Raw genomic sequence first — 18,835 nt, 5'->3', positions numbered from 1 at the left:
TTTTGAACAATTTCTTTGCCATGTAAAGCAGGTTTGGAACCCTTTTGGTTACCATCTCTAGCAATATAGAAGCATTAAAATAACACTTAGGAAAACTTATAAGGGAAAAGAAAGTAAGAGTAGAAAGATACACAGGCACCAGTCCTGGATCCAGCAACAAAAATAGATTGTTGCAATGTCCTTGTCCTTGTTCTAAGTGATGGTCCCAGTTTGGATTCCTTGGGGGCTGGGAAAGCTCCAGAAACACCAAGTTCTGTGGGTCAATATGGATTCAGGTGTGAATGCCCAGATACCTCCCCTGGAAAGAGTTCTACACTATTTCATGTCACACTGTGGATCCCGGGGCACTTTGGGGGGCTCTGATGGTTTATGGCCCCTTCTAAGATGTGGCCCCGCCTCTCCCAGCAGAGCAGCTGAGCCAGGTATGGCCCATGTAAAGGGATGAAAACCTCCAGCCCTCTGTGTGAATGCCCTGGGCCTTCCGCAGGGGAGTTTCCAGAGCCGAGCCAGTTGTGTAAGGGAGAGCATTGCCCTGGTCTAAAGCCCTGTCCCACCTGGCAGCTTTTCTTCCTGATCAGCCTCTTCCCTTCCCTGGCTCCCTGCCCGGCTAGTCCCCTCCCCTCCGGGGCTGGGTGTTCACCCCCTCTGCCCCTGGGCACTTCCTGTGCCCGTGGCCAGTGTTATAAATGAAAAATGATCCAGCCAAATTAAAAAAATAAAAAGAATTTATTTTAGCAATAGAGATCTAACTTAGCCAGCCACAAGGAAAAGGACAGTGCCGAGCCTGGGATCGGCGCTGGGTGCAAGACACAGAGATCAGCCTCAGCAGAGGTTTCACTCTATGCTCCCACACCATCATACTGGTACAAGCGATTTTTATAGGGAAAATTTTGCCTGAAGCCAGGATTTCGGCATTCAGTCCTTTGTTTCATTCAAAGTCCCATAAGTTGATGAGATTTCCTTCTCGGTGACAAGGCAGAACAATTCGAAGTCCAGTGTCGTTGAAACTCTTGATGAAATTTACGGGAACACGGTATTCACATGTATCGGCCCAGGGGATGTTCCTGATGTCAGTCTTGGGTCGTTCACGCGATGATCAGCACCTAGGTGTCTCCATATTGCCTCAGATAAGGCCCATGTCCTGGCGAGCCACATCCTTTTGCTTGTAAATCGGGTTTCAACACACACCTGGTTTTGCCTGAGAAGGGGGGCTTCTAATGCCAAAGAGTACATTCTAACAACTATTTAATATTATATATATATATCATGCAAAAAAAATGGCGCGAATTATACCTGTTACATATAACAGCCAGCAAAACCCCCGCTGCTTTTGCCAATGGTTTGAGCCATTAACCCGGGACATTTCAGTCCCCAACAGCTCTGCTCCCCAAAAGCCGAGAGGGATGGATGATACCTCAAAACAAGTCCATCCCACTGAAAATGGCTCAACTCCACCTCAAAACAAGTCAATCCCACCTCAAAATTTTGGGGTATCTCCTGATCCCAAATTACTCCCAGTTGTGGATGTTCCTCGTCAACAAATTTCACCCAGTTGTTGCCATCGAGGAAGTGACAGTGGGCTTTTCCCCAAAAATGGAACACACCTGTGTGGGAAAGGAGACAGGTGAGGGGCTGCCTCACCTCACCCCCCAACAGACACCAGCACCCCACAGTAGGCTGGGGGCTCAAGGGACCACCCTGGATACCCCATTCCCACCCCCCTCTGCCCCACGACCACCACAGCACTGGTTGCTGGGTGGGGTCACCCCTACTGTGAGCCCCCCAGGGAGGGACGGGGGGGTTGGGGACCCCCCAGTAAGGTTCTGCCTACACCCCCCATCCCCCCCCCCCAGAACCCCAGGGAACAGCTCAAGAGATACAGTGATGGGGACACAAAGGGACTCCCAGGGGAACCCCTTTGCCACTGTCCCCCCTCCCCTTACCCCCCTCTCAATCACCTTTCCCATCTCCGCTGTGCTGCTCTCCCTCTCACCCATGAGTTCCGCACCCACAGCCAGGGTGGGCTCCCAGCACCCAGAGTGGAGTGACACACAGGGGACCCACAGGGTTCCCCATTCCTGATCCACCCTGGGGCCGATTCTGCCCCTTCCCATCACAGTATCCCTGCGGGTTCCCCCAGAATGTCTCCACACAGCTCCCTAGTAAATGGGATCGGCGTGAACTGGGAAACTTTATTGGGAACACTGAAAGCAGGCGGGCAGGGCAGAGTGACAGCAGGGCTGGGGGGACACACGACCCCCCCAAAATCAGCACGGGGATGGAGCGGGGGGTCCCGGCCGGGCCCGAGACCACAGGGAGTGGCTGCGGCTGCCGGTGGCTCAGGAGCTGTGTGGGCAGAGAAAAGGGGGTGACAGCGGGCTAGGGGCCCCAGGGGGAGCACACACGCTCCTGGGGACAGGGGACATGATCCCCAGGACCCCCCTGACCTTCTTGCGCAGGTAGAAGCCGAGCCCCAGCACCAGGATGACAAAGCCCAACACGAAGCCCCCAATCCCTGTCAGCATCTTGCTGCGGGTGGTGTCCAGTGGCATCTCTGGGGGGTCCGCAGGGGTCAGGACTCCCCAAAATCCCTCACAGACACCCCAAGCCCCTCCAAGCACCCTCACACCCCTCCAGCTCACCCAAGTCCCCATGAGACCTCTTTCCTATTCCCATCCAACCACCCTAATACCACCCAAGTCGCCTCCCCATCCCTCCAGGACCCTAAACCCCCTCCCAGTTGACATCCATCTCCCAGTGATCCCTCAAACCTTTCCCAGTCCCTTCCCAGTCCCACCAGGACTCACCAACATCATTGCCAGCAGACTGAAGTACACACAACTCCCATCCCAGTCCCGCTTTTACATCCCCAACCTGCTTCCAGCCCCTCCGGCTCCATCTGACTCCCTTCCAGTTACATCCAGCACCACCAGGAGTGCCATCAGCCACCAGGAAACCGCTAACTTCATCACACTCTTCCCAGTATCCTCCAAACCTCTGCTCTGTCCTCCCAGGCCATCCAAACCCTTCTCCCAGTTAACCCCTGCCTCCCTCAAACTTCCCCCCAGTTACTCCCAGCTACTACCAACTCCCCTCTCAGTCCCCCCAGTCCCATTCCCGTTCCCCAGTGCTGTGGGGGCCAGGCCGTACCCCAGTGCCGGCTCAGGGGGTGCTCCAGGCTGATGTGCTCCACCTGGCAGGTGTAGGTGAGCCCACGCCGGGGGGTGGTTTCCAGCAGCACCAGGAGCTGGTGGGTCCAGTCCCCATTGGGGACCACATCGGTGGCCACTACAGAGAGCTCCTGCTGGCCCTGGAACCACCTCACTTGGATGTGAGCAGGGTAGAAATCCATCACAGAGCAGAGCAGGTGGCCAGGGCCGGGCTGGGAGCTTGAGGGCACCAGCGAGATGGACACACTGGGGGGCACTGGGAGAGACCAGGGACACTGGGATAAGATGCAGGTAAAATGGGAGACACGGGGCGGGGGGCTCGGGTAACATTGAGAGGGACTGGGGAGGGACTGGGAGGGGGATGAAGAATGCTGGGAGGGCACTGGGAGAGAGGATGGAAGTCTGGGAGTGGACTTAGAAGGACTGTGAATGGAATGGGAATGAACGGAGAGGGACTGGGAAGGAAGTTCCTGGCATTGGGAGGGATTTCAGTGGCACTGGGAGGAACTGGGAATGAAGTGCGGCACTGGGAGGCAGAGTCCAGCGCGGGGCACTCGGCGCTGCGGATCTGCCTGGCAACTGATGAGTCATCAAAGAAACGCACTCTGATTGGCTGAGGGGCTTCAGCCCTACGCAACGTCGAGATGGACACGCGGGGGGCACTAGGAGAGACTGGGATGGATTGGGAGAGATAGGGAGAGCTCCGGAACACTGCGGGGTGGGCAAGAGGCCACGGGGATGGGCACAGGAAGGGCTGACATGTCTGGGGTTATTCCCAGGGAGGTTTTGAGGAGGTCCAGGGTCATTGCCAGGGCAGGGCCCAAGGGGACACGCTCTGCCCCACGCTCACCTCTGCGCTCCACGAGGAACGAAGTGGACAACTCGTAGTTGTGCCGGCAGTGCCTGTCCACCGCAGCCCGTCTGTGCTCCATCCATTCCGGGTTGCTGTTCCAGTACCTGGCAACCTTCTCCCCATACGGGGTGTCCCCTACAAAGTGCCCCACGTCGCTGTCGAAGTGCACGTACTGCTCCCGGTTGTAGATGAACCTCTTCACGAACCTCACCCGCTGGGTGCCGTTAATGAAGTGACACTCGGACTTAACCATCTCCTGGAACACTCCTGTGTGTGCAGGACACAAGTCAGAGGGTGCCCCCCCAGCAGCCCCCAGCACCCCACAGCAAACCAAGAGCTCAGAGGCCCACCCTGGACCCCCACTCTGTACCCATTGTGTCCCACGTGCCACCCCTCGTAGGCTCTTTCTTCCTCTTTTCCACCCTTCTCCGTATTTTTCTCCCTCTTTCCCATAACTCCTCAGTCACCAGCACCACCCCCCCACATCAATTTGAGGGTCCCACCTCCCCCTTGTCCCTCCACGCCCCACCGTTCCCACCCTCCCAACACTTCCCTTCCCGCCCCTCCTGCTCACCCGAGAGCTCCGCGTCTGCACCTGAGGAGGCTCCCAGCACCAACAGTGCCACCAGCAGGGCCCCAGCTGCCGCCACTCGCCCCATGACCAGTGCCGGGCAGGGTCTGACACCTCCCCCCTCTCCAAATTCCCCTCGCGGTCTGACACCTCCCCCCTCTCCAAATTCCCCTCCCCTATGGGGGCAAGGGCGGGGCGCGGGTGGAGTCCAGGTGAGGAGCTCTGGGCGCTGCGGGACCGCCTGGCAACTGGGGCGGCAGCAGCGCCGCGCACTCTGATTGGATCAATATTGTTTGTACCTCTCTGAGTGGCTGAGGAGAGGCCCGGGAGGAGGAAGAAGAAACGGGAGAGATCCCGCCCCGAGCACCGGCACAGGCGCAACAGACCCATGGGTACAGGGAGTGAATTTATTACCAATCAAATCACAGCAGCACAAGAAGGGAAAGAAATCTCTCCAACACTTTCCCCCCACCCAACGGGGATCACCAGGACCACGGATCACCAGGGCTCTGCCCAACGGGGGTCACTGGGGATCATCCAGCCCGGATCCTCCCATGGGGGATGGAGCTGGAGCAGCGCACAAAGCTCTTCCCGCACTCGGGACATTCGTAGGGCCTCTCGCAAGTGTGGATGCACTGGCAGGTGACGAGCTTGGAGCTCCAGCTGAAGTTCTTCCCACACTCCCCACACTCCCCACACTCGCAGGGCCATGTGCTGGTTTGGATCTTGTGGTTCTTAATGCGGTGGGAGTTCTAGCTGAAGCTCTGCCCACATTTCAAGAACTTGCAGGGCTGTTCCCTGAGGTGGATCCTATGATGGGTGACCAGGTCAGACTTCCATATGAAGCTCTTCCCACATTCCAAGCACCAGCAGGGATGTTCCTTAGTTTGGATCTCCTGGTGCCGGATCAGGTAGGAGCTCTGGTTGGAGCTCATGCCACATTCCAAGCACTTCTAGGCTGTCTCAGTTTGAGAGATGATTTAAAAGAGGACACTCTGGAGTGAGTGTTGTCCCCTCTACAGGGTTCCAACAATCTCTTTCCACCAACAGGAAATGAAAATTTAAATAGATGAAAGTGAAAAAAAACTCCAACAGTTTATTAACAAACAGAATGACCACAGGGCAAGGGGAAAAAAAAAAAAAAAGGTAAATAAATGCTAGATATTAAATTGTCAGACCTTATCCCCCACGCACGCCGTGAGACAAAAGACCCAAAATGCCAGAGAAATCCCCACTCACAACAGGCAGCACACGACAGCACCGGCTTCTCCCCCAGGGGAAAAACCAACCAGGGGCTATCCTGAAGGAGATGGAAGCCCGGGGCTCACCCAGTGTTGAACTCCCCAGCTGGGCTCCGCAGGCACGGTCCCAGCACATGAAACAGCAGGGCTGAAGCCTCGGGGTGTTTTCTCTCCCGGCTCGGCCCGGCTCGCAGCGACTTTGGGCTGCAGTGGTGCCGCTCTGCTCCTGCCCACGCAGAGCCCCCGGGCTCCGACAAAGCAGCTGCTCAGTTCGCCTCCAGGCACTCCAAGGCTCGCCACTGCAGCCTCTCCGAACCAAGGAAAGGGAAAGAATCCTTTGTTTGCCTGGTGTTATAAACAGAACCACACTCCCGGTACTAAAAGTTATTTCAGCATTTATTATAACAAAAAGAAAGGCCTAAAGCAAGGGGGGCCACGGGCCAAGCAGGAGCATTCCCATCAAGGAGGCTGCAGTGCCGGCACTGGCTCTTCTTGAGCAGCAATGTCCCCGACATTCCAGGTGGAGCGGCATGGGTTCAGTGGGTCAGATGCCCCTTTTTATCCTGTTTTTTGTCCCTTTGGATTGGTTTCTTTTTGGATCCTTCATTTGCATGAAGGTTTAAGGCGCTTGATTGGCCCATTACAGTTCTGTCCAGGCTGGCTCGTTTCGCTTGGGGGGTGGTGCACTTTCCTTAGGTGTATTATGGTACATAGCATACTGTATTTCTTATAACTACCCGTTTAACCATAACCAAACTAACAGTGCATGCTTAACAATTATCAACTATTTTACAACCATTTCTAACCTATTTTTAACAGCTGGCCCAAAAAAGCTTTTCAGCCAAACAGAGAACCATGGTGCACAGAGAGAGCCGAGGAAAACCCAATCAGCTAGACGCCAGTGCAGTTATTGGGGGTTGAGTTTTTTAATTTTCTTTCCTTGTTACTTGTGGAATTTTTTCCCATTGAGTTTCCAAGAAGCACTAATGGCTGTGTGCTTAAGATAGTAGGGAGGAGGAACTCCTCTACTTTTTTCGGGAGTTTCTCATGGGGGGTGGGCAGGACAGGACAGAGGTACAACAAGAATAGAGGCAGGAAAAAAGACGAGGACTGTGCAGTTGGGGACGCTCTATCTGCTGGGCTTCGGAGAAGGACAGTCAGACCTGCTGCTTGGAGAATGGAATTCGCTGCCACTGTTAAAAGCAGGCAAATTGGAGCCGAGATAGTTTAAAAGGCTTGGGCCTGTTTATTAAAAACAAAAACAACTGAAGACGAGGCCCCAGGATAAGCCCAGGACCTCAGCAGCAAGTCAGAGTTACATGGAACTATGCACTACACAGAGTGTTTCCTAGGATACCAGTTCCATGGAAAGACCTGGGTGCTCGGCACCTGGGGGTTTTTAAAGGCTCTTAAAGCTGCCGGATTGGTGCACTCTTCATCCCCTTGGTGATTGGCCCTTTTTCCGGTCCCTGGTTGGTCCCAGTTGGCGGCGCATTCCCGACCAATCATTCTGGGATGCTTCGATTTCACTGGCTGGCTCGTTGTCCAATTACAGTCCGGGCTGCTAGCATCAGGCCATAAGGTAACCTTCTGGAAAATTTTTACCACCCTCCTCTAGTGGGCACACGCTCATACTACAGTACATTTAACTTCATAACTTATTGCATTAATTAGGCATAACAATTCATTACATTTATTAACAATTCATAACAACATTACATCACTAACAATTTATAATTCCACCTGTTAAAACAAATTTATTTATAACAGCCACCACCATAACCCAGCTGGGAACCTTTCTTCTGCTGCTGGGCCCCGCATCTCCCTGCCCTGCCAGGACATCCCACAGGTTCCAGCTATTGCCGTAGAGTTTCTTATACATCTCGCCCACCACTCTGGGATTTTTTGCTCATCTCTGCCGTTCCAGCCTGCTGTTTCCCGAGAGTCTTGCTAGGGGCACAGGGTTTGGCTGCCCCAGGGCTTTGTGAAGCAAAGCCTCTCCTCAATCCCTTCTGCCTTCGGTCAAAGCCACCATGGCCGTGTGCTCCCTGAGCCCGCGACAGAGCGCCCCCTGCAGCCGCGTGGGGTTCACCGCACCTGCCCTGCCCGCTGGGAGCCAGCAGCGCCCCTGCAGGCTGTGCCCGGAACTGCACCAAAGGGGAAAGTGCCGCAGGCAAAAGGCTGGGACTGGGTTCCCGTTCTGTTTGCTGTTAGTGCCGTAGTTGTTGTTGTTTGTTTGCTTTATTATACACACTAGTAAAGAACTGTTCTTCCTATTCCCATATCTTTGCCTGAGAGCCCCTTATTTTCAAAATTATAATAATTCAGAGGGAGAGGATTTACGTTCTCCATTCCAAGAGAAGCTTTTTCTGCCTTCCCTAGCAGACACCTGTCTTGTAAACCAAGACAGCAGCAAAAAAGGAGCCTCTCCCTACCCGGTCCCAGGCTCCCAGGGCTTAAAAATACAATAATCATTCTTTGGGCACAAAGCAGAGGACCATGGAATGTACCATCACAATAATTCATTCCAAGACAATTGTATATACAATAATCACAGGTATCTATCTCTCTATAAAAGCATATACTGAACTCTGGATACAGCAATGCGCAGCTAGGACAGGAGTGAAGAGGCTGAACTCTGACTAGGGGAGATGTGGAATGCACAGATGGAGCAAACCCTCCAGATGCTTTAACCTGATTCCCAGCTTTTCTGTGTTTCAAGGGTTTTGACTGCTGGATTTGAAAGAACGGAGATCTCACTGTGAAAAGCAGAGCAGTCTGGCACCAAACACTGCTGATGGAGTCAGAATCTGGACTTGTCACATATCAGATCTGAATATATATTGAATAGAAAATGCCCACAATATTTCCCAGCCCATCCCTCCTCACACATAACAAAAAGCGATTTGCCTTTTAAAAGGTAAAAAATGTAAAATGAATATTAAAAATGTTCCCTCATAAAAACCCACATTAAGAAAATAATGAATAATTAAGAATAATGAAGTTGTCTAGAAAAACATGCTGTCATTTCTCAGGTGTTTAGCTCAATGTCAGCCAGGCTCTGTCTCCCAGGTGCCCAAGTCCCAAGGCCAGCTCTGAGCAGCCTCTCCTGGCTTTCCAGCCTGGCTTTCGCCCGGCTCTGCCCCAGGCAGGCACTCGGTGTTTCCGTGGTGGCCCTGCCCGCTCAGCTCCCTGTGCCCTGCAAAGGTGCCGAGGCTGCGCTTGGTGTCCCTGGGTGCCACTGTCCGAGGCAGTGACGAGCCCCGGTGCCCAGGCACAGCCCTGAGGGACACCCCTCGGCCCCAGCCTCCTGCGGGACACGGAGCCACTGCCCACAAGGCCTCGGCACATCCAGCCAGCCAATTCCTCCTGCCCCGAACAGCCTGGGCTGCAGTCTAACAAGGTTTCTATATCCAGCACACAAAAAAGTAGGTTACCCAGGAACTGTTACTCCTTTTTCACTCTTTCCTCTCAATGCCCTCAGGGCCCACATAGGGCATCAACATCTGTCTTGGTTTGAAAGACAAGTGCCTATAAAGGAAGGCGGGAACCACTCTTGGAATGGAAAATATGACCACCTCCCCTCTGAATTATTATAAATTTGAAATTAAGAGGCTTTCAGGCAAAGATATGAAAAAATAAATAACTGTTCTCTACCAGTATGTATGTGTATAACAAGGCAAACAAACAACAACAACGGCAGCAACAACAAACAAAACCCCAAACCCAGTCCCAGCCTTCTCTCAGCCGCAGGCACCTCCCCCTTCGGTGCAGTTCCGGTTACAGCCCGCAGGGGCGCTGGTGGCTCCCGCTGGGCAGGGCAGGTGCGATGATTCCCCCGCAGCTGCAGGGGGCGCTGCAGCAAGAGTTTTGGTGCCTCTCTGCACGTAGCAATGGTGGGCATGCTGGCAGGAGAGATGGAAAAAGGGCTTCCTTTACATCACTGGGCAGCTGATCCCAGTGCCCCTCCAGGTGGCAAAATGGGCTGTAGCAGGAACCTTGGAAGAACAGCTGGAAGGGCAGATGCCAGCACACCTGGGAGTGGGGAAAAAAAGACAGCAGAAACTCTGCGGCCATGCCCAAAGCCGTGGGGTGTCTGGATGTTGGGTTACAGTGTACCAAGAAGCCCTGAAGCAGGGCAGAGAAGAGTGGGGCTGAGCGGGGAATTGCTCCCCTGGGTAGCTCATCTGAGATGGCTGCTCCCTGGGTCAGGCTGCACAGAGGGGACGGACCCTGGCAGGGGACCAGGGGACTCCGTGTGCCAGGTCCTGACATGGCATGCACTGCCTTTGGGCTCCCAAGCAGCAGAGAACCAAAGAAGGAAGCCAGTAAGCGCAGCCACAGTGCCAAAGGAAGAGAACAAAAAGAAACAGGCAAAACCCACAAGGCAACAGTATCTCTGGTCAGATGCATTGCGCAGCATAACCATTGAGCAGATTGCCCACTCTGACAGGAAATCCTGGGCTGGCTCTCACCCATCCCAATACTTCCAGAACCAGGGGAGGTAAGGGGGGACCAGCAACCACCACAGAAACAAAAAAACCCCAAAAATTATATGGGATAAAAAAACATCCCCAAGACAATGCCTGTGGGCCAGAGAGAATTAGAATCACGGAATCATTTAGGTTAGAAAAGATGTCCAAGACCTACCAGTATTCCCTGATGCCACTAGAAGAAATAATTGAAAACCAAAGGTGAGATAATTGAAAACCAAAGGTGAGATTTTATGGGGCTGAAAGTCAGTCTGCTCTCCCCAATGAGCTGCTGAAGTCAATCTTCAATCCAATGGATTTTCCTGCCCATGTTCATCCAGGTACCTGTGGGGAGCCAAGAAGATGTAGAACCCACCAGCCAGGTGTCTCTCCGGCACTGCTAACCAGGACCATAAATCACCAAGTCTCTGCCCATCAGGGGTCACCGGGGATCATCCAAAAAGGATTCTCCCATGGGGAATGGAGCTGGAGCAGGGCATGAAGCTCTTCCCTCTCTCAGGGCACTCGCAGGGCATCCCCTACTGGTGGCTCCGTTGATGTTGGGTCAAGTGAGAGCTCCTAGAGAAGCTCTTCCCACACTCTCCACACTCGTAGGGCCTCTCCCCGGTGCGGATACGACGGTGGGTGACGAGATGGGAGCTTTGCTTGAAGCCCTTCCCGCAGTCAGGACAGCAGAAGGGCCTCTCCCCTGTGTGTATTGGCTGATGTAGAAGGAGATGGGAGCTGGTATAAAACCTCTTCCTACACTCTCCACACTCGTAGGGCCTCTCCCCGGTATGGATGCGCCGGTGGATGACGAGGTATGAGTTTTGCTTGAAGCCCTTCCCACAGTCAGGGCAGCAGAAGGGCCTCTCCCCTGTGTGTACTGGCTGATGTAGGAAAAGCTGTGAGCTGGTCCGAAACCTCTTCCCACACTGGGGACACTCGTAGGGCCTCTCCCCGGTGTGGATGCGCTGGTGGCTGGAGAGGGTGGAGCTGTGCTTGAAGCGCTTCCCACAGTCATGACAGCGGAAGGGCCTCTCCTCTGTGTGTATTGGCTGATGTTTGAGGAGATGGGCGCTGCTCCGAAACCTCTTCCCACACCGGGGACACTCATAGGGCCTCTCCCCAGTGTGGATGCGCTGGTGGATGATGAGCTGGGAGCTCCATAAGAAATTCTTCCCACATTCCAAGCACTCATAGGGCTGTTCCCATTTCCTGGTGTGGATCTTACAGTGCTTCATGAGGGTGGAGCTCCGGATGAAGCACTTACCACATTCCAAGCACTTGTAGGGTGATTCCCCAGTGTGGATCTTGCGGTGCTTGATGAGATCAGAGTTCCGGATGAAGCTTTTCCCACATTCCAAGCACTTGAAGGGCAATTCGCCAGTGTGGATCTTCTGGTGCTTGATGAGGTTGGAGTTCTGGATGAAGCTCTTTCCACATTCTAAGCACATGTAGTGCAATTCCCTAGTGTGGATCTGGCAGTGCTTAGTGAGATTGGAGCTCCAGCTGAAATTCTTCCCACATTCCAAGCATTTGTAGGGCCGTTCTCCAGAGTGGATCTTCTGGTGGCTGTGCAGGTGGGAGCTCCGGCTAAAGCTCTTCCTACATTGCCCACACTCATAGGGTCGTTCCCCAGTGTGGATCCTCTGGTGCTGGATCAGGTCAGAGCTCCGGCTGAAGCTCTTCTCACATTCCCCACACTTATACGGACGTTCCCCAATGTGGATCATCTGGTGATGGATCAGCTAGGAGCTCCGGCTTAAGCTCTTCCCACACTCCCCACACTCATAGGGCCGTTCCCCAGTGTGGAATATCTGGTGCTGGATCAGGTCGGAGCTCTGGCTGAAGCCCTTCCCACATTCCAAGCACTTGTGGAGCTTCTCCCAAGCTTCAGGCTTCTCCACCAGCTCCGAACTCTGTCTGGATCTCTGGCCTTCCCAGCACGGGGAAGGTGTTTCTTCCTTGCAGCTCTCTGGGCTGGATATGCAGCTGCTGCTTGCAGGGGATCTCCAGGGCTTTTCCTCTTCCTCCATCTGGCCAAGGCTTGAGAATGGCAAATCCTGGTGTGGGGCAAAAAACAAGGAGGTGAGTGCCTTGGGGTGGGGTTCCTCCTGAACAAATCCATCTCAGGAAGTCACCAGATGTTTTGTGTCCATAAAAATCTCCAAAGCACCAAGATTCAGCCCACAAAAAACCTCTTGTAGGAGGGTTCTCTCTTGTCTCTCCATTTTTGGGTTCTGAGGGTTTCCCTTCCCTAGGCTGATGGGGGTCCTATGGCTTCTAGCATGGCCCGTTCAAGGGTCTTGCTTAGGGATGATCCAGGGGTTTTGAGGGTACAGTGATCCCTTTTCCCCTGACTCTCTGCTTCAGGGTTTCACAGATCCCAAGGGTCCCCCCACTCCAGGCCCTTCTGCTCTGCCCTTCAGGTTGCCAGGGGTCCTCCAGCTCTGAGTGAGTTCTCCTCTCTTCCCACCCCACCCCAAGGGTCTTGGGGTTTCCCTCCACCGCTCTCCTGGAGCATCATAAAGACCCATGTCCTCCCCTTACCAGTACCTGGATCCCAAATATCCCCCAAAGGGGGAACTGCAACTCAGCTTTGGGGTCCTGCAAGATCCAAAATTCTCCCCAAAAACCAAGCCCTCACAGTGACCCACAAAGTTATTTGGGTCTTGAGTCAGCAATCAGCAAACTCCAAACAGTCTCCATTAAAAAAACTCCCTTGAGGACTCTCTGATATATCTGGGGTGACCTTCCCCTCCCTGGCCACCTGCAGGATGGAACCTCGTACTTCTCCTGTCTCCCTTCTCTTCCTCCCATGCCTCCTCCCTGCCAACCCCAGACCTCTCTTTCATCCTCCCCTCTGCCCAACATCTGCCACAGCACCAGCTGGTGGATGGGGGGAACACCCCCCAAAAATCCCCCAGGGATGGACAAGAGGGTCGGGGACCCCCCCCAGTGCAGATCCATCCCCTCCTAGAGTCCTGGAGAATCGCTCCAGGGATGATGTGATGGGGACATAAAGAGACCCCCTGCAATCTCCTGCTGTGCCCCCTCCCCTAATCCCCCTCTCCTATCCCTTTCCATCATCTGTCCTAATCCCAGCTCTGCCTAGCTGAGTTTGGGGGTGATCCACCCCCTTCCTGCACTCACTCTAGGTGTCCTAAATGTCCTTTTATGACTCCTCTCCCCCTTTCCCATCATGTTGAAAGGAATAAATGAATAAGTCTTTACAAACAGATGGTATGAATCGGCTTGGAGAAAGGGCCAGGAACTTGTAGATGAGGAACTGACAATAGAAATCATCAGTTTCAGAAAAAAGTTATTAATTCACATAGACATGTGGCTCAGCTAAAGTCCAGCTACATCCCTGAACTTCAAGAAGAAAAACAAAGATTTAATAGAGCCATTAATATAATGTGTAAAAAAAAAGGAGAGAAAGTTCAGGAAGTTTGCACAGTCTCCCAAAGCTAATTAAGGATGTGGATACCCCAGGGGGAACAACGCCGTAGGACAGGGACCGGCTCTGCCATACGGGCTCTGGAGGGGACCCTGAGCACAAGGAGGAAAACAAAGGAACATCTGGGAAATGCAGAGTGTACATGCAAGGATCAGGATTTTCTTTATGGATTTTAATTTAGTGACTGTAAAACGAATGATTTTGCAGAAAGCTCAACATGTCAGAGGATGAGCACCCACAGGAAGTGAGCGGGGCTGCAGGAGTGGCAGAAGAAGGCCCTGGAGCACTTGGGCACAAAGGCACAGCAGCTGAATGCAAGAAGGGATGAGCCAAAGGCCAAGCTGAAGGCAAAGGCCATGGCACAGTTCCTACAGCCCCTCAGGGATCAACCCCAGGGCCCAAGGGGGCCCCAGCACCCAGGGGACGGGGTCGGCCACAAGCACCTGGCAGAGACTTTGCCCTCCTGGGCAGGGGACAGCCCACCCAAACAGCCCCTGGCAAGGAGTCAGGGCTCCAGCTGCAGGGCACAAGGACACTGGAAGCAGAGACAGCAGCACTCTCAGGAGGAGCAAGTCCACCCCTGCATGGACATGGATTGTCAGGGGTGTCACAGCTCCCATCACACCAAGGACCCACCACAATGGAGCCCTGGAGAACATTCAGGGTGGGTCTGAATCGAGAGGAGGCCTCTCCTGATGGACACAGGGACCTCTTGATCTACTTTGAATCTCAGTTGTAAGGGGGGAAAATTGTCAAGAAGTTGTTTGATCATTCATGGGATAAGTGGGAAAAATGAGCAGATGTGTATTCTTCAACCACTATTAGTAGATGTGGGAGATAGATTTGAAATGCATGAATTTCTACTTCCTCCTAATTGTGATTATCATTTACCTGGGAAAGGATTCCATGGCTAATGTGGAAATAGAGATTTATATTCTAAAAGCTAAAACAGAGGCTAATGCTGTACCTTTGAGTCAGATAAATGGCAAGGCCTGTGCTGAAGTGAACCCAGAAGTGTGGGCAGCCCCAAGCAAAGAGGGAAAAATTGATATGGAGCCTCTTCAAAGTACTTTGAAGCAACCAGGACAAGTGGTGTCTAAAAGCAACACGCTATTCCAAGGGAGGGAAGGAAGGGCTCACAGCCTGGTATTGAGTCCCTGCTAAAGGCAGGGCTTTTGGAGCCAGGGATGTCTTCCTACAACACTCCTAACCTGCCAGTCAAGAAACTGGATGGATGGACACGAGGAGGAAAACAGAATTTTCAAGTGTTAAAATGAAGATTAACTGAGGCTGCTGCCCTGGCCCTTCTAGACAGGAAAAAAGAATTTGAATTGTATGTGGAGATTAAACAGGGCCATGCCAAAGGAATTCTTCTGCTAAAATGTTTAACCCAGTGGCCAGAGTGGCCTCGTTGTCTGCAGAATTGTACACCCACAGCTTTCACGGGAACTGAGGCCTGAAAACTGACAGCAGGAGCATCTCTTACTGTTCAAGTCTGGCATCAAGTTAAAGCTTTGGCAACCAGAAGAGCCTCTAAATGGATGAGCAGTGCTCGGTTATTACACTATGAAACTTGTTCAGTGGCACAGGAGGATTCTGAACTGAGGGCAGGGGAAGGATTTAACCCAGCCTCCTGTTTGAACAGCCTGGAGAAGGGCTGGGAAGAAATCCAGGACTGCATTCAAGTGACAGAGCTCCAGAGCCAGACTGGGAGAGGTTTATGAGACACATCCACCTTGGCACTTTGCTGTTCCCAACATCCAAGCAGGACATCGGGCCCTGCCTAAGGACTGCAAAGCAGCACCACTGGTGGCCAAGTGGCATGGCCCATGCCAAGTGGCCCTGAGGCCAGAAACAGCCACCAGCACAGCTGAACACGGGGGACCCCTCAGCCTCAGCTCCAGGGCTCTGAAGCCCCGGAGATTTGCACTTCCCGCCTGCAGCAGGAGGATGGGAGGCCCCTACTGAGCCTGCACTGAAGGCAGCGCAGCAGCAGCCAGGGCTCCATAGCGGGGCAAGCCCCTGGGCCTGCCCACACATCCTCTGCTCAAATCCTCCGCCTGGCAATCCTCCTTTGGCATCTCCAGACACCGGGGCCAATCCTTGCTGCCACTGCTGCAGCTTCAGCGCTTTCTGTGGCTGCACTGCCGCAGCTGCTGGGGAAGACAACGGCACAATTCCACTCTGGGTCTCAGTTACACTCACACACTGCGCTGCCTGGGATTAGAGTCCGCCATGAGAATGTTTTTTCTTAATAATCCTACTTTTATATTCTCACTTAGACTTAGACCAGGGATGTGAGATTAAATTCTTATTCTTAGCAGAAGAAGTTGAAAAAAATCTTTATGTCTTTGGATTGTTTTTGTGCATGTGTTTAAGTGGCTGTTAGTGATGGAAAAATTTTGGTATGGGTTTGGTGATGTTTACCTATTGGTTGCAATTGCAAAACTAGAAGAGCTTTAAAGGTGACCCTTTAATGCATAAACAGTTAATAGAATGCTGTTTAAAAAAAACACCTTGTTTTTTTTTGGTAGGCCACATGTGAGTAACAGAATGGCTTCCCTGGAAGAGAAGATTCCTTCCAGGCAGCCAGGAGAGAAGCTTTAGAAATGCTAATTAACACTGCTGGGGCAAAGAGTGGACAATATACCTTGGTGTCTTGCCTGGGGCAGGAATTGGGCTGATTCCCTCTGCCCCTCACCCCAAGCTCTGCCTGCTTGCACAGATGCAATCTGCACAGCTGAAGGCAGAGCCCATGGTGAGGATCTCTGACTCTGCAACAGAAATGGGTTAAAGTGCAAAGGGAAACAGCAAATAATGTATTGAGAACATCACTAAAATAAGGGGGGAATCGTCCCTCTGCCCACTCCAACTTGTGCTGTCACTGTCTATGTTATATAGGATGTATTACAGCACTGGAGTTTTTTGCTACCAAAAGTTCAGAGAAATCAGTTGGAATCCAAGTATGTGATGATTTAATGAGAGAAAATTGGTCAATTGTTGCAGCCCTGGTTGGAGACAGTGCCCAAAAATGGGGAAAAGATGAACGGCCACCAGAACAAATCCTACAACACCACGGACCAGCCCCTGGGAACCCAAACCAATTCATATCAGGAGACAGAGAAACCATTTATCATGTCAATGGCATCATTCGATTACAAGCTGTCCTTGAAATAAGAACCAAGCAGACACCTCCAGCTCCTGACCTTCCTGCCGACCAATCCACTGAAATGAGGTACACAACATTTCACCAGAGGATGGGATCAGATTATCATCTAGCAGAAAAAGGAGGAATTTGTAGAAAATTAAATGACTCAAACTGTTGCTTGCAAAGAGATGACAAAGGAAAAGTGGTGAAACAGATAAAAAAGGAAATAAGAAAGTAGCTCATGTATTGGTCCAAACTTGGAAAGGATGGGAATGGGACACGGTTTTGTGGCTCCCTGGCAGACCATGGGTTAAACGAATGCTGTTTCTCCCCTTACCTGCTGCAGCAACTCTCATCTTTTTACCATACTCCTTGGGAGCACAGCTCATTCAGCAGATGAGCGAGGGGATGCAGGTGGCATCCAGGCCTCCTGATCAGAAACGGCTACAAAAGGACAGGTAATGAGGTCACCGAGAATAATCCCAAAACCAAAGAGGACCCAGGAAGAAAAAACAGAGTCAATGAGTGAATCTGCTTGGAGATGGGGCCAAGGACTTGTAAACAGGGAAGTAAGGGGGGAAACAACCAATTTCAGGAAATGTTACTAACTGACACGGACAGCTGCTCAAAGTCCCGCTAAATTCCTGAACTTCCAGAAGAACAAAGACTTAACAGAGCCACGAATATCGGATATTATACACAAGGAGGGGTGCACATTAACGAGGACATGCAGCAGGCGCATCGGGAAATCTGAACCTTCCAAGTCCCTCAGCCAAGTGAGCAAAGGCAGAGGGAGATGCGGCCGGGAAAATGAGCATAAAAAGGAGGCTGCGTACTACAACAATGGGAGAGACCGCATGGCAAATGCCCCACGGTCTCTCCCTCTGCTCAGCAATAAAGTCACTTTTACAGGACTCCTCGGTCTCCTCTGGGCACAGAAACCTCCGGCGACCTGAATTTCCCCGCACGCTCCCGGCGACGGGACAGCCACCTCTGTCCCACCCACAGCAAGCGGGACGAGGCAGCGCTGCTCCGGCAGCGGCTCCTGCCCAGGCAGCGGCGGGAAGGAGAGCGCGGGCAGCCGCTCCCGCAGCGCCCTCGGCCCAGGGCCACCACGGGCCGGACACGGCACAAGCAAGCCGCCGCAGCCCCCTGCCGCCCCCTCCGCCCGCAGCGAGCCCCGAGCCCCCGCAGAACCCAGCGCGGCTCCCACCTGCGCCGGGGCCGCCTCCCAGCTCCGCCAATGCCGCCTCCCCGGCCTCCGGCCGCTGCCGCCGCTCCCGGGCCCGCACAGACGCTCCGCCAATGTCGCCGCTGCCCAGCCAGGGCCGCCCTCAGGCCGCCAGCGGGGCCGTGCTTCGCCCCGCTCTCACCAATCAGCGCGCCACAACCACGACTGACGGCACAGCCGGCCAATCGCAGCGAGGGGCGGGCTCTGCACACGGCACCGCCTCGCCCCGCGCTCTCAGGGCCCCCCGGGCTGTGCGAGGGCAAAGCCGCAGCTGAGGAACAGCCCTGGAACGGGCCCGGGCCCGGGCCGGCATCCAGCGGAAACACAAACAAACTTCTCCGCACCTCCCGACACGGTGTAAGAGTCCGTCTGAAGCCCCACATTTTCCATTTTGCCTTCCGATTGCCACGAGAAAGAATCCCTTCCTCCACTGCAGTTCCGGCTTAGAACAGGACACAGCGCAGGTGGAACCACTGAACCGTCATGCTAGCTGTTCCGAACAAGGCCTGGCAAGAACTTGGCAAGGACTTGGCAAGGACTTGGCAAAGACCTGACATGGACCCAGCACGGGACAGCCTGATGCGCGGCCTGCTTCTAATCTCCGTTCTTAAGCCGAATGAACTTTTGGGGTGACTCCCGGGGTCCTTCATTGAAGACCCCTCATCTGCCTCATTACCACTGTGACA

General features: G+C 53.3%; 1 protein-coding gene and 1 pseudogene across 1 annotated transcript; both read right to left on the bottom strand.

Annotated features, from left to right (window-relative positions):
- Positions 1–2,185: 2,185 nt before the first annotated feature.
- Positions 2,186–4,691, bottom strand: LOC128801798 (class II histocompatibility antigen, B-L beta chain-like). Its single transcript, XM_053967936.1, has 4 exons — positions 4,598–4,691; positions 4,021–4,290; positions 3,151–3,426; positions 2,186–2,554 (listed from the first exon to the last, which is right to left on the bottom strand). The coding sequence occupies exons 1-4, from the start codon at positions 4,680–4,682 to the stop codon at positions 2,340–2,342; spliced, it is 846 nt and encodes a 281-aa protein (XP_053823911.1). The 5' UTR covers positions 4,683–4,691; the 3' UTR covers positions 2,186–2,339.
- A 1,522-nt stretch (positions 4,692–6,213) lies between these two features.
- Positions 6,214–18,209, bottom strand: LOC128801734 (zinc finger protein 271-like; annotated as a pseudogene).
- Positions 18,210–18,835: the final 626 nt, after the last annotated feature.

This window comes from Vidua chalybeata, chromosome 31, assembly GCF_026979565.1.
Source record: "Vidua chalybeata isolate OUT-0048 chromosome 31, bVidCha1 merged haplotype, whole genome shotgun sequence".
NCBI lineage: Eukaryota > Metazoa > Chordata > Aves > Passeriformes > Viduidae > Vidua > Vidua chalybeata.
This window is presented reverse-complemented; position numbering and strand designations above follow the sequence as displayed.